Source organism: Mustela putorius, unplaced genomic scaffold (genome assembly GCF_011764305.1).
Source record: "Mustela putorius furo isolate JIRA1106 unplaced genomic scaffold, ASM1176430v1.1 tig00000738_pilon_pilon_pilon, whole genome shotgun sequence".
NCBI lineage: Eukaryota > Metazoa > Chordata > Mammalia > Carnivora > Mustelidae > Mustela > Mustela putorius.
The window spans coordinates 2,601,945-2,615,412 of record NW_025421463.1 but is presented as its reverse complement, the minus strand read 5'-3'; the positions used below and the strand labels follow the sequence as shown (position 1 = coordinate 2,615,412).

The window sequence follows — 13,468 nt, the reverse complement described above, 5'->3', positions numbered from 1 at the left end:
CCCTGGCCTTCCAGGGCTCCATTCCCTGGGCCCCCCTCCCAGAGCTCTCTCAGCAGCTCCCCTGTCTGCCAGGCCCCTCCGCTTGTTCACGCCACTCCCTGGGAGCCCCGCTAGGTGAGAGGGTTATGGGACCATGCCGACGCAGGAAGGGAAGCCTGGCTCAACGGAGGGACGATGGAGACGGGCCGCTGTGGGAATGGAGGGAGCCAGCTCCTGATACTTTTTTGGGCCTCTGTGTCCTCAACTGTAAAATGGGAACTGCTTTAGCGCTAAGCCTCAGGGTGGCTGGGAGATGAGTGAAGGCCGGGACAGAGCAAGGACAGAAAGGCTGGGGTTCTCGGCTAACTATTGCTGTATGCACCGGACCTGGAGCACCTGGCTCCCCTGGGCTCAGAGGGACCCCTAGGTGCCTATGAGGACACCTTCCAGTCGGGAGGGCTGATGCTACTCAGCTCCTGACTTAGGGTCCTGGGCTTGAGAGTCCACAGACCTCAGACCCTGGCACAGATCACGGTGAGGAGGAAGAGTCCTCCAGAATGAGCGGGCTGATGTGCACGGAGGCTGCCGAGGAAGGGGTGGGTGCCTGCTCTGGGGGCACCTGCCGAGGCTGTAAGTCCGGGGCGGGGGGGGGGGTTTCCTGTGTGGACCTGCACATCCCATGCTGCCAGCTGTCACTGTGCCACCCATGTGCCCCGAGATCAGTGCACCAGTCGGTGGAAGTGAAGAGGGCGGACGGGGGCTCTGCCTCTGGAGCTCACAGCAGCCATCCTGGGAGTTTCCTCCCAGACTAAGTCTGAACCATTTGTGGTCAAGAGAGTAACAGTCCCCTGAAATGTCCTTTTCTTAATCCTCCATGATATAATGTGGCAAAATGGACTCAGCAGATATGACTAAATTAAGACCCTTGAGATGGGTGCTTGTCCCGGATGATCTGAGTGGGCCCACGTAGTACAAGATTCCTTAAAGGTGGAGAAGGAAGGTCAGAGAAAGCGAGCCTGATGGAAACAGGGTCAGGCAGATGCAATGCCGTCGGCTCTGAAGACAGGAAGAGGCCTAAAACCAAGGAATATGGGTAGTTCTAGAAGCTTCTAGAGCTTCCAGAAAAAATGCAGCCCTTGCTGACACATTGACTTTAGCCCAGTGAGTCCCAGGTCCATCTTCTGACCTATGGAAGCTGAGGTGCTGCTGCTGCTGTAAGGCACTGAGACTGCAGAACCCTGTGAGCAGCAACAGAAGGCTAGCAGGGCGTCCATTCCATGCACACTGCGGGACTGACTGAATACCTGGGTTGGCAAGAATGCCCCAGAGTGTCTCATCAGTCTTGCTAGGACTGGGGTCCCAGGAGCCCATGGTAAACTTAGCTGGGTACTCAGGTACCTGTAGTCAGGTCTGCACAAGTCAGCCAGATACTTGAAATTTATCACTCCAACCCTCATACCCAAATATTTTAACTGATTTTAATGTAAATCAAATGTCTGTCACATATTTTGAGCCTCTTTAAAGAAAACATAACTGCCCCCGTTCTTAGCCTGTGCTCCATGACTGGGGTTAATTATAGATGGCACTTGCTGGGTATAGCTGAGACCCCACGGCTGGCTGAGGCAGGGCCACTTAGCCCTGAATGGCCCCCGGCTGCTCTGCTACAGGCCACCACCCGCTCTGTGATGTGGGACGGGGGTGTCACCCTGGGCCTGCAGAAGCAGTCTGTTGCTGATGTGGTCACCAGAGGAGGGAGGTTTTTTCCTGCCTGTGGGGCCGAATGGGTTCTAAAGGGATGTGTGAGGGGATTTCTATCACGAGAGGTGCGAATTCAGGGCAGGCCAACGATCATCCTTTTCCCTAGCTCCTTCCGAGCCCCCCAGTTGGCTCCCCTAACACTGCCTCCCAAACCTGGAGCGAGGGTACCTGTGTTCTCAGCTCATTCCTTCTCATCTCCCTGACCGCACTCCAGGCTAGCACTCGCTGACTGTAATTCGAAAAAACAAGTCCACAGCTCCTCTCTGCACCTTGCCATCACCTGCTTGACGCGAGTTCAGCTCAGCCCTCTTCTGCCATCACTCTCCTGCTCGGAGGTGTACAGGGCCTCTGGGGACCCAGTACATGGCCCTGCCCTGCTCTGGAGCTCTGGTCTTGGGCAGCAGTACCCACCTCTCCCAGTAAGTGAGGCTGGGGCCTCAGCGTGCCCTCAGAGCACCAACAGCTCTTAGGTTCCCACCACCCACCTCCAGCCACCTTTCTGACTCACACCTTCCGGGATGGTAGTAGGCAAACCTGTCTGCTGGGGCCTTCAAGCCCATTCCTAGGCCATATCCAGCCCTTCCCAGGCCAACCCAGACAGCACAAGTCAACATGACAGGCCTGTCCCGAGAACTTATAGAGAGGGAGCTTCCAGACAAACCGTGTCCCATCTGCCTGTTACCAGAGGTGAATCTTCCAGACTCTTTGAACCTTAGTGTTCTTGTTTGAGCAACATGGCTATGGCCTGTCCTGCCCAGCACGGACCACAGGCCGCACAGGGCACCAGCAGCCCGTCCAGATCTCCTGGCCTGTCCTGCCCAGCACGGACCACAGGCCGCACAGGGCACCAGCAGCCCGTCCAGATCTCCTGGCCTGTCCTGCCCAGCACGGACCACAGGCCGCACAGGGCACCAGCAGCCCGTCCGGATCTCCTTTGCTCCTCCAAGCCCCACTGGGGGAGATGGGCTTCAAGCTTAGTCCCCAACGTGGAAGGTCATATTCCTTCCATGGCCCCACTTACATCTCCCTTTGCCCTGGGTGCCTGGAGGTTCTTATGAGGACCATAAAAGCAGGCGACCTCTCCAGGGCTCTGTGGCTCTGAATTCCATGGTCCTGTGACCCTAACACAGCCATGAACTTAGGGCTTAGCTAGGCTGTGCAGGATAGTATGTGACTGTGGGCAACCCAGGGTACCCCAAAGACCCTGTTTCCTCCTCCAGGACAGAGGAAATGTACCACCTGGCCCCACAGCTCCCAAGGCTGCTATGGCCTATCAGACTGCCACAAAGAAGGTTGTGAGGATCCTAAACCACCCTACAGCTGTGCTCCAGAGGCCTGGGAAGCTGGTACCATCCAGGGACCAGCAAGTGCAGAACCACGGAACTAAGGGGCAGACTTGCTCTGTGAGCGAACAGCCATCTCCCGCTCCTTCTCTTTCCTCACCCTGCCGAGGATCAGCCACACCCGCAGGCCTCCCTGAGGAGGCCTCCCTGAGCCACCCTGAGCAGTACCAGCGGTTTTTGGGCAAGACTCCCTAGAATCTGGATCCAGCCCAGGGTCAGTGTCCGGAGTGTAGCCCACATCACACCTGCCTCTGTTCCTTGCGCAGAGGCAAGCGGGTGCCTAAAGTTCAGGGGAAAGTGGGCCAAGGCTGCCCACTTGCACCCACCTCAGGCTGGGTCATTCACCGAGTCAGGAGCCTGGGGACCAGAAGGGGTTGAATGAACCTTGTTTTACCCAGGGCCTGCCAGATGGCCCGAACAGGCCGGTCCTCTCTGGGTAGCAGATTTCCCAACTACAAAGCCAGTGCCCACCCGAGCTGTCTTTCTCGCCCTGGATGTGGCTTCTCTCCGGAAGGAGATGGAGAGGCGCCCTGCCGCGTGAATGCCTGCTCTACGCTGGCGGCCCCCGTCGCTTCTGGGTGTCCCTGTTGCCTTGCTGATCCTGCTTACGTACTGGAAGAGGAGGAACGCAGAGCAACCGTGTCCCCCGCAGAGGCCACTGTGCACCGGCTCTGGGCCCCTCACCACACACACGCGCACGCACACGTGCTTGATGAAGGGCGTAAACGTTAACAGAGAAAACGTCAGCTCCCACCGGGACTGGAGCCCCCACTCACACGCGGCCCGTGCGACCACACGCACGTGGACACTCCGCAGACAGCCCCCCCACGCACACCCCGTGCGCCGGCACGCACACACGCACGCACCTCCCGCGCGCCAGCACGCACGCACGCACGCACACCCGCGCGCCGGCGCACACGCACAGCCCGACACAGCAGCACGCGCACGCGCACACACGCGGACAAAGGCGCGAGCACAACAAAGGAAGTGGAAGAAAAGTGTTACCCATGAGGAGCCGCCGTTTCACCCGCTTGTCCACATCAGCTACTGACGTGGCATTGAACTGAGAGCGCTCAATTGCAGCCTCATCCTTCTCTAAAACACAAGTAAGGGACAAACACGGAGCCGGTGATTAATGACAGCCCACTTCCCGCGGCCCAAGACAGTCAGCCTCTCGGCGTGGCGCACACACAGCCAACGCAGCATGCCGGGCCGGGCGTCCGCGCCGAGGGGCGAATCCCGGCAGCCTCCAAGGTGGCGTGTTCGGGGCAGGAGGCGGCAGGGGTGGGGGGTGCAGAGCGGGGGACGACCACACAAGGGCACAGGTGGGACCCAGGGCCCCCCGCGAACACACAGAGGCAGCGGCTGAGGTCAGAGCGGACAGACCCAGCTGTGGGGGTGGGGGTGGGGCACAAAAGCACACACACCCCTTCAAGCCGCACATGGAGGCAGAAGTGATCGCAGATGCCCCCTGCTCAGGCGGGGGAGGCAGGCACAGGACAAGGCACATGACAAAGGGACAGGGCCATGAGGTCCGGTGATGGCTGTGCCTGGACAGCAGACGCCCTGTGTCAAGGCAGGAAAGTGTGTCAAACACTCATGCAAAGTTAAGAACAAAACATAACAGAGGAATGAACAAAGACACCACAATGGATCCAGTCGAACAGACAGAAAGAACAGGGGCTCGATTTGGGCAGCGCTGGTTGCCTGCTTGTCTATAGAGGACTAGAGCGAGACATTCAAGTGCTTGACGAGGGGCTGCACAGATGGGTCAGTCATTTTAGGAGCGTGCGGAGAGGCAGGTGGGCAGCCGGGGAGCATTCTGGCCGCTGGGCAAGATGCTTGGCCAAGATGCTGCCCGTGGAGGAGCACGTGAGGTTAGCTGTTTGGCGGCCCTCTGCTCAGTGGATCACACGTGGAGCGCTCTGGAGAGGGGAACCTAAGCAGCAGTGAGCAGAGACAGAAGGAAGGTTCTCCTGGCCAGCAGAGGGCAATGGCCCAGGCGCTGGGTCTGGAAGAGGGTTTCTAGGGGTAGGGGAGGGGAGGAGGGGTGAGGGAGGTTACATTAGAAAGTAGATCCAAGCAGGGACCTTCACATGCAGCAGACACTAAAAGATTAAAAAAAAAAAAAAAAAAGGAGAAAGGATGAATCAGGTGGACAAAGACAAGATGTGTTAGACGAGGCTGGGTGTGTCTGGCCGGCAGCTGTTTGCACTGGTCCCGTGGCCGGCAGAGCCAGCTGCGCTGCAGACATAAACAGTGAGGGAGACCCAGCAGACAAGACAGGCAGGGGCCGCTGGGCCTCAGAGGCCCCGGGCAGGACAGAGGAGACAGGGAGAGAGGTGGGAGAGGGGGTTCTAGATGGGATCAGGCTGCAATAGAGACACTGGTCTGACACCAGGTTTTGCTTTGAAAAAAAAAATATATATTTTTTTGGTTGTTTGGTTTGGTTTGGCTTTTGGCTCTGAAAATAATTAATGAACGTCAGTTATCAGACAAGACAGGCAATCAGGGACCATCACCAGAAAAGCAGGAGGAATGAGATAAAATGAAACCAAAACGGCCATCTGAGAGGAGACCACACAGAGGAAGGGGAGAACCGAGCAGCAGTTCCCAGGACGATAGCCGGGACTAGGGTGAGACGCTGGTGGCCTGCCGCACCCTGGCACCCCCACCCGACTCTGAAGTACCAGGGAATAGTCACAGGGACAGAATGCGACAGCAAACTCTGGCTTCACGGCTTTGCTTGCTTGCCACCCCTTTTTTGTTACTTCAAAGTCCCTCCAGAAAAATCTTCAGAGTCAGTAATGAGAGATGGGGTTCCCCATTAAAAAGAATGCATATGGTCACTGCCTGTGGGCTTCTAATGTTGCCCGACACTGAAGAGAAAGAAAGCAAGAGGATGAACAAAGTTGGATGGGTACCAACTTTGAAATTCTTCTTTTTCTCAGTTGAAAGATAAGCAGGGAAAGGCGCTACTACTGATTATGGCATGAGGAAACCATGGAAATTCTAGCTTCCTCCTGCAAATATGGACCAGGAGGAAGGAGGTGACCAAACTCAAATTGAGACTCCATGAGACAGGAGGTGACAGAAGGGGCATCGCTGAGAAGAGACTCCAGCTGGGAGAAGAAGTCTGGCAAGAACCCCATTAGCTCAGGAGCAGAAAGCAGTTAAGAACACCCAGAACCCCTTGGGATTCTTCCATCCAGTCTCCCCTGGTGAAGACAGCGAAGACTTAAAGCTGCTTTCTCAGAAAACCTCCTGGTTTTCCAGGCTGGCGGTCAGCTCATGTTGCTAATGGGGCTGATATGCAGGTTAAATGAATGTGCCACGTGTTCCCAAATCAGGGGAAGAAACCCGTATGCTTTAAAACAGAAGCTGCCCTCCTGAGGCACCCCCCCCCCCACAGACCACCCCCACGTTGAGGATGAGGACCCACAGAAAACCCACAGTGACACAAAGCAGAGGTGCTTGGTCCCGGGTGACTGGGTGGCCCTTGATAAGTTTCTCCAGAAGGCTTCCCCTGGGGACATCTGCCAGCCCCATCAGTACTGTGGGGTGCCTCCTGTTCTTGTTCCCTCAAGCTTCCTTCTTGGAAACTGGGACATGGTGGGGTGATGCTGGGGTGCCGGCCAATGTCAGGGCCACAGGGTACACCCTGGCGTGGGGGCAGAGTGGCACGAGGTAGAGGGGTGTACTTACCAATGCACGTCCGCCCGTCTGAGTGGAGGGCATACTTCTGGTGGCAGCCGCACATGGGGCCCGTGTCCGTGTCCTCGCAGCTGTGCTGGCAGCCTCCGTTCCCGTAGTTACACGTTACTAGTTAGGCCCAAAGTGTACGTACGTGTGTATAAAAGGAATGACAACAAAGACGGTTAGTTCATCGGTGTTGGTTGGTTCTCTCAAGGGATGGGGAGCAAAGTGATGGCTTAAGGCAATCCGTGAATACAGGCGCACATTTCCCCAGAATGCAGCCCCCGCAGGGCCTCGAACGGCATGGCTCGCTCTCCTGATGGGACCTATGACACGGGGACAGACCTGGGTCATGTGGGCTTCCAACAGGGCTGGCACCAGCTGACAGACTCAGATGGTGTCAGGTGAGGAAAGGGACAGGAGAGACCATTTTCTCCTTCCTCAGTCCCAGAGACACTTAGAAACTGTCTCAATGGGACAGACGTCTGTTAATGGCAGGCATCCTCCACAAGGTGGGGGAGGGCGGTGGCAGGCCCTTGCTGACGAGGACACTCATTCAGTTCTTGCCCAGCTTGCTCTCCTCTGCCCGGGACTTGGGCCTGTGGAAAGATGTCTCCGCAGAAGTCTAGTCGGTCCTAGTCCCAGCAGCCATCTCAACCCCTGTCCCCTCACAGGCTGGGTCCTTCCAAGGCAATGTCCGAACAGACGGAATCTGGGCAAATTAATGTCAGCTCACGTGCACTTTGGAAAATGACCTTTTATTTAAACGTGTTACATAGTTTGTTTGCAGGGTCTGTGGCCTGGAGGAGCTGGATGGAGCCCTGCAGCCCAGAACCCTGACATGTTCTACAGCATCAGCAACCTGGGGAGGCTGGAAGGGAGCTGAACAGAAAGGAGCCAGTTTGAAGTAGGAAAAATGATAAATGCAAGTTACTTTAAAACAAAACTGCTTGTTACCATATTTTAAGACAAGCAGTATTGCCGAAGGGGATCCCAGATCTCTGTAAAGCAGCCCTGCTTTATTCTGCTCACAAGACAACCCTAAAGATGCTCGAAGATGCAAAAATCAATCTCAGACCAACCAAGCCAAAAGTTCCAATTTGGCAGTTGGGGTTAATGTTGTTCCATCAGGTTGATGCATGGCAGGGCTGGTGCCAGAGGGAAGCCATGGGTGGCAGCTCCTGGAGATGGATCACAAGCATTCCAGAACTGTGTCCCGCAGCTGCCTCTCCCAGGCAGTGCTCTCCCCAGGGGCACAGCACACAGCCTCTGGGGCGTCCATCCCTGAGTGATGGTGGCGGCCCTGTCAGCCTGGACACGTGCCGTCTCCCTGCCAGCTAAGGAGGACTTGAAGAGAGTGGTTTTGCTCAGTGTCCCAGCTGTCCTCACGACCAGAGAGAGGCTCTAGTGGGCTGCCTCTTCCAAGGGGAACTAATGTCCCGTTAGCAGGAGGGGCCCGACTTCCGGGATGACGTTTCAAGGACCCGCAGAACTGCTCCAGCTCCCTCTGGCCCTTTCTCCAGAGGAGCATCTCTTCTCTCAGTTTTCCCGGGAGCCCAGTGACCTGCAGTCACATTCTCTCATCTCTGAAACAGCTTGTCTCTCTGCCTGGGAAGAGCCCCAGGGAAGCCACTGGTATAGACCGGCGGGGATCTCATGTGAGGGCAGAGCCCCAGGAATAGCCCTGCCTTGGCCCGGACCTCACAAGCCCTTCCAGACCGAGGAGAGCCCCGTTTCAGACCAGGCAGGAGTGGAACACCACAGCCAGTTCTTTCCGAGCTCTGAGCTCCCGGCCATGGGCCGTGCCCTGCAGGTGACTCTAAGGAGGATGGAGAGCTGTCTGAGGCAACCGGAGGGAGGGCCATGCTTAGGGTCCATATCCCTCACTGGGGTTTGTGCATCTCATGGACCCCAAGGGCCGAGCTCGTGAGCACCTAGGGCCTACAGCTTGTACATGGTAACAGTACGGGTGCTGTGGGCTCTTGGATGACCAAGAAAGGACGGAGAGAGCCCCCTCCAGCCCTGGAGTGGGTCCTGGACTCTGGAGAGATGGAGTTTGGTGCAGGGGCCCTGTGTTCCCGCTGGTCCACAGAGGCTGGCTAGGCCAGGCCCTGGCCCCCACCCCAAATCCAAATCTAGAATTTCCTAGACTCAAACTGGCTTCCAGGGCTAGAGAGAAAGCTTCAGAGGTAACATCACATGAACTCAGCATGCAGACCGCACAGCAGGGGCCAAAGCTGACCGGATTGCCAGCCTTTCCCAGGAGGGCTGCAGGGTGCTCGCCCGCTCCTTGGCCCCAAGGCTGGTATCTGATTCTCCACACAGCTGGACGACACCCAGCGCCCGAGCCGAGAGGCTGGGGCTGCTGTTACTTTCACCAGCCAACATTCAGGGCAAGGGCTTAGCTCTTCTCTGTTAGGGGTGGTGGGGGCTTTGCCACTCACAGCACTGCCTTATCCCTGACCTCTCGGATCAGGTTGGTCCCTTGGGGGATGTTCTCTGAGCAAAGCGTCCCCTTGCCATGCTCATCCCAAACGGACCGGTCAGTTCCAGCCACTGCCTGTGGCCTACGGCTCTCTCCCCAGCACCCAGTGCAGGGCCTGGCCAGTCTTGCCGAGTGAAGGAATGCTCTTTACTTGTGGCTGAGCCTTTTAACAAGTCTTGGCCATTGTCCAGAGGACTAGGAAAGCTGGAGCTCTTCGCTTTCTGTTCTGCTGAGGGGCAGCAGGTTTCTTTGTAGCAATAGGAACCGTCTGATGTAGAGGACGGGAGGGCCTGGCTGGAGTCCTGGGGCTGGAGCTGGGCGCCTGCCCGTGGTGACCTTGTATATGTTAATCTGTGTGATCCCACTGGAAAGCTCAGGAACAAAGAGGAAGGCTGCCCACATCTCAGAATATACCTGGCCAGAAGGGAGCATCTTCACATGGGGGGTGGACAGATTGTGAGTGGGCCTGGAGCATGGTCTCCGTGGAGACAGGGGTAGTGTCTAGTGCATGTGGATCCCCAAGACCTTGCTGACTGAGGGAGGACATGGGTTGGGAAAGGTGTAGCTTGTGCCAGAGGAAGCTGATGACAACCAAGACAGTCAGACTAAGAATGACAAGCCAGTGAGGGTCAGTTGTTTCTTGTCCACAGAACGAAGGCTGGAAAGCAAAGCCCTTTTCTTCGTGAGAGCTGGGCAGCTCAGTCTCCCATTTCCGGGGCAAGTTTGGGTCTGCTTCTCTACTGGGAGCTGGGTTTCCATTTCTCTGTATCAGAAAGTGGGCCTGGAATGAAGTCCTTGTCTCTGGCCAGATGCGGGCCGGGCTCACACCGGTCTCTCTCAGCTCTTGGTACACACAAGCCAACCCGGTGCCAGCACAGGCTGCCCAGCTGCCCAGTGAGTACAGGCTGCCCCACCCCTCCCCACAGAGCTGCTGGGAGCTGGGTCTGAAGCTCTCGAGGACTATGAGTGTGTTCAGCCCCGGTCCTACTTCATTTGCCGTCTCCCACTGCTCCTGGGGAGCTGGGGGACCACATTAAGAGGCTGCCTAACACCTGAGCCGGACCTCCAGCCTGATCTTGGACGGCACCTTTGGCCAGAGGCCTCATTCAACCCAGATCTCACAGGGCATCACCATTTACAGCGGGCCCTGTAGGGGCGGACTGCAGAGTTGATCTTTGATCCTGGAATTAAGGTCAACACAGGCTAGGCTGGGACCCCCCGGGTCCCCCAATCTAGCTCCTCTCCTCCTTCCCCACCCTGTTCCACCAAGGGCTGCCCTGGTCCACCAAGAAGCCCGGGCTTGTAGGCCTCTGTGCACAGCCCGCCATACCCGCTGGAGAGCTCAGGCTCAGGGCCTGTGGGGCTCTGGGGCTGGGGTTACAGCAAGCACCGTGGGGCTCTTGAGCAGGGTTCTGTGCTGGGGCCGTTGGTGGTGGTATGCCGGGGGGGCACAACACCGTGTCTGGAGTCCACAGCCCCTGTCCCTCATGCCTCCCCTCGCTTCTTTGGAGACCCTGCCCTTCTTTCCACCCCGAGGTGCCGAGAGCCCTCCCTGGGCAACGTCCAGCAGACTGGACAGACCCCCCCCACCCCCCATCCCTCATAAAGCAATGGCAGGAGACGCGTGGGGATGTCTGACCCATTTGCCTCCATCTACCTACGTGTGCAGTCCTTCTGGTTTTGGGCAAGGTCAAAGCCGGGCCTGCAGTCACAGGCCACCCCACCTTTGGGCGTCTCCCGGCAGATGTGGGCACAGCCGTGGTCTTTGTTCATGCAGTTCATACCCTCTGGGAAGAGACAGACGGGGGAGGAGCAGGGGCCGGGGGGAGGGAAGAGAGAAAACATTTTAGGCTGAAGAGAGGCGGCCTATGAAATGTCGCCGTCAGACGCGGCACTCCACGGCTGCTTCTCGCTAGTCCCCCCGCCGCCCAGCGCGTGCCAGGGTGAACGCCTAGCCGTCCACGAGGGGAAGCAGGGAGAAACCACCGACACCGGGCCCAGGTCTCGAACCAGGGCTCACTCTGAGAACAGCACTGTGAAGGCCTCCAGCGAGCCCACGAAGACGCGTCCCTGCCTGGGTCAGGTCACAGAACCTGGTCCGGCTCAGGGGTTTAGACCGTTTCTTCATTAGGGCGGGCGCGTGTCGGGGAAACGCGGCACCTTTCCATCTGCCCAGGGACGGCACATGCCCCACACGGGCAGGCGGAGACTTTGGTTTCAGACTGGGCCCAGGGCGGGCGCTGACGGGTCAGGGGACTGGGTGGGTGGGCAGCAGCCCTAAGCTAATGGGCCCTGGCGGGCTGGATCTTGTTCCCTGGGAGGCCTGTCCATCCTGCACGGCCACCTCTCACTGTGTCCCTGCACAAGTCGGAGGCTGCCAGCCTGGTCTGCTGGACCTCCGGGCTCGTCCCTCAGCAGCCCCGTAGCCGTGTCCTGAACTACTTGCCACTCATCTCCCCTCAGCTGCCCGAGGGGATCTCTCTTTGTCCCTGGTCACTGCAGGGCTCCCAGGACCCATGGAACCCTCACTCCCAAATGCAGAGCCCTGCACGACCTGCTGCTGGCCTCCAGCTTCACGGCACATCCCATGCCCCACGGAGCCTGTTCCTGGTCCAGAAGCACACGTGTCCCTATTTCCAAAATCTCAGCCCAGGGTTCCTGCTGTTTGGCAGGTTTCTTTTTAAAGGAAAATGTCTGCCAGCCTCAGATACCTTGTTATGTGAAGCCTCACTTGGAAGGGCAGCCGGCAGCAGGCCTCCTTGCTGGCTGGGAGGCCTCAGAAGGGGGAGAAGGCCCCAGGGTGCCAGGGCTGGGCCCCCCACTGCCTGCTAGTGTCTAGCCCTCTGGCTGCAGCGGCGGAGTCACCTGGGGCCCCGTTCCTCTGGCCCTTGCTTCGGCCCTTCCAGCTTGTTCTCTGGGCCGGCTCGGAAGCCGCGTCCCTCACAAGGCCGGCTTTTTCCTGTCTCGTCTCCTCCCAGGCTCCCCGAAATTCTACTGTGGTGCCAAACCCTAGGCAGTGGCAAAGTTCTGGGCACGTTCTGGGCCCCTCGCCCCTATAAAGGCAAGCACGCCCTTCAGAGGTGGGAACACAGGGTTAAGACACCTGTCCAAAGGCCGATGGGGCACTGAGAGGCACCACCAGGACTTGGACCAGCACCTCAGGCTATAAACCTCTGTTTCGCTCCTGCCCCAGAGGCCTTGTGCAGTGCAGGGCTGGGCTGCCCTGGATTTCCAGGGCAGGCACCGGGACCATGAACATGGAGTCTCCAGAGGCCTGGCCTCCACTCATGCTGAGGATTCTACTGAACTGTGCTCTGAGGGCTCTGGGATGACAGGGACAATGAGGCTCCCCGGGTGGGACCCAGTCACCCCTAGTTCCTGGGACGCCCACCCTCCCATGCCCCATCCCAGGAGACTTGATCTGCCTGGAGTGGCTCAGACCCCTTTCAGATGACCCCAGTTGATGTTTATCTTCCTAGTGATTTGTGAGGAGTTTCCAGAATTTATGAGGTCATCAGGGGTCAAGTGAGAGGTGGTAGGTCACAAGTCCATGAAGAGGCTAAAGGCAGATGAAAGGCAGAGCGGCTGTCTGCCCACACGGCGCCGTGAGACCTTACTTCCATGTCCGGTCCGAGAGGAGGCGGCCCCGGACAGAGGGGAGGAAGCCACAGACGGGGACACGCAGCAGCCTCCTTTCCCCAGCGTGGCTGCCCCGTGGGCCAGGACCAGCTCCATCTTGACCCTGTCCGCTGTAAGCACGGGTGTGGGACCACAGAGATCTGACATACACTTAAGAACACATACACCCCAGCAGCTACCACGAAGATTTTTTTAAAAAGTCTGAATTTAAGTGGAACAAAGAAATGGTCCTGAGGGAAACCTGCCCTGTGCTGGGCGCGCTGACCTCTGCGCTCACCTGGATTTCCCCCTTCCCCAGATCACACCGCTGGACCAACGCAGAGTGGGACCAACTACCCAACGGCTGAGTGAACGAGCGCTCCGGTGCCAGGGCTCCTCGCTGGAAGCTTCTGGTGCATGTGGAGGGACGCCCCCTCCTCTCCCGGAATCCACAGCAGCACGTGCCCACCTTGCAGGGCAGCGTGGGAGACACAGCGGGCAGCGGAATGATGGGTGGGGTGGGGACGGTCTGGGGCTGGTGTGGCATTTCTGGCTGCTCCACCGCAACCAACGCCAAGCTCCGGGGAGA

At 58.1% G+C, this 13,468-nt stretch overlaps 1 protein-coding gene across 3 annotated transcripts in view; it reads right to left on the bottom strand.

The window, feature by feature from the left end:
* The window catches only part of SCUBE1 (signal peptide, CUB domain and EGF like domain containing 1), a 138,177-nt gene that overhangs the window by 50,500 nt on the left and 74,209 nt on the right, over positions 1 to 13,468 (bottom strand). For 2 of the 3 annotated variants that reach the window (XM_045083742.1, XM_013045134.2), the window contains 3 exons: positions 10,923 to 11,048; positions 6,786 to 6,902; positions 4,086 to 4,175 (listed from right to left, as the gene is read on the bottom strand). In XM_045083742.1, the coding sequence (XP_044939677.1) occupies positions 4,086 to 4,175; positions 6,786 to 6,902; positions 10,923 to 11,048 (333 nt within the window). The remainder of the gene's footprint in view (positions 1 to 4,085; positions 4,176 to 6,785; positions 6,903 to 10,922; positions 11,049 to 13,468) is intronic. The other variant, XM_045083743.1, reaches the window with a different exon arrangement.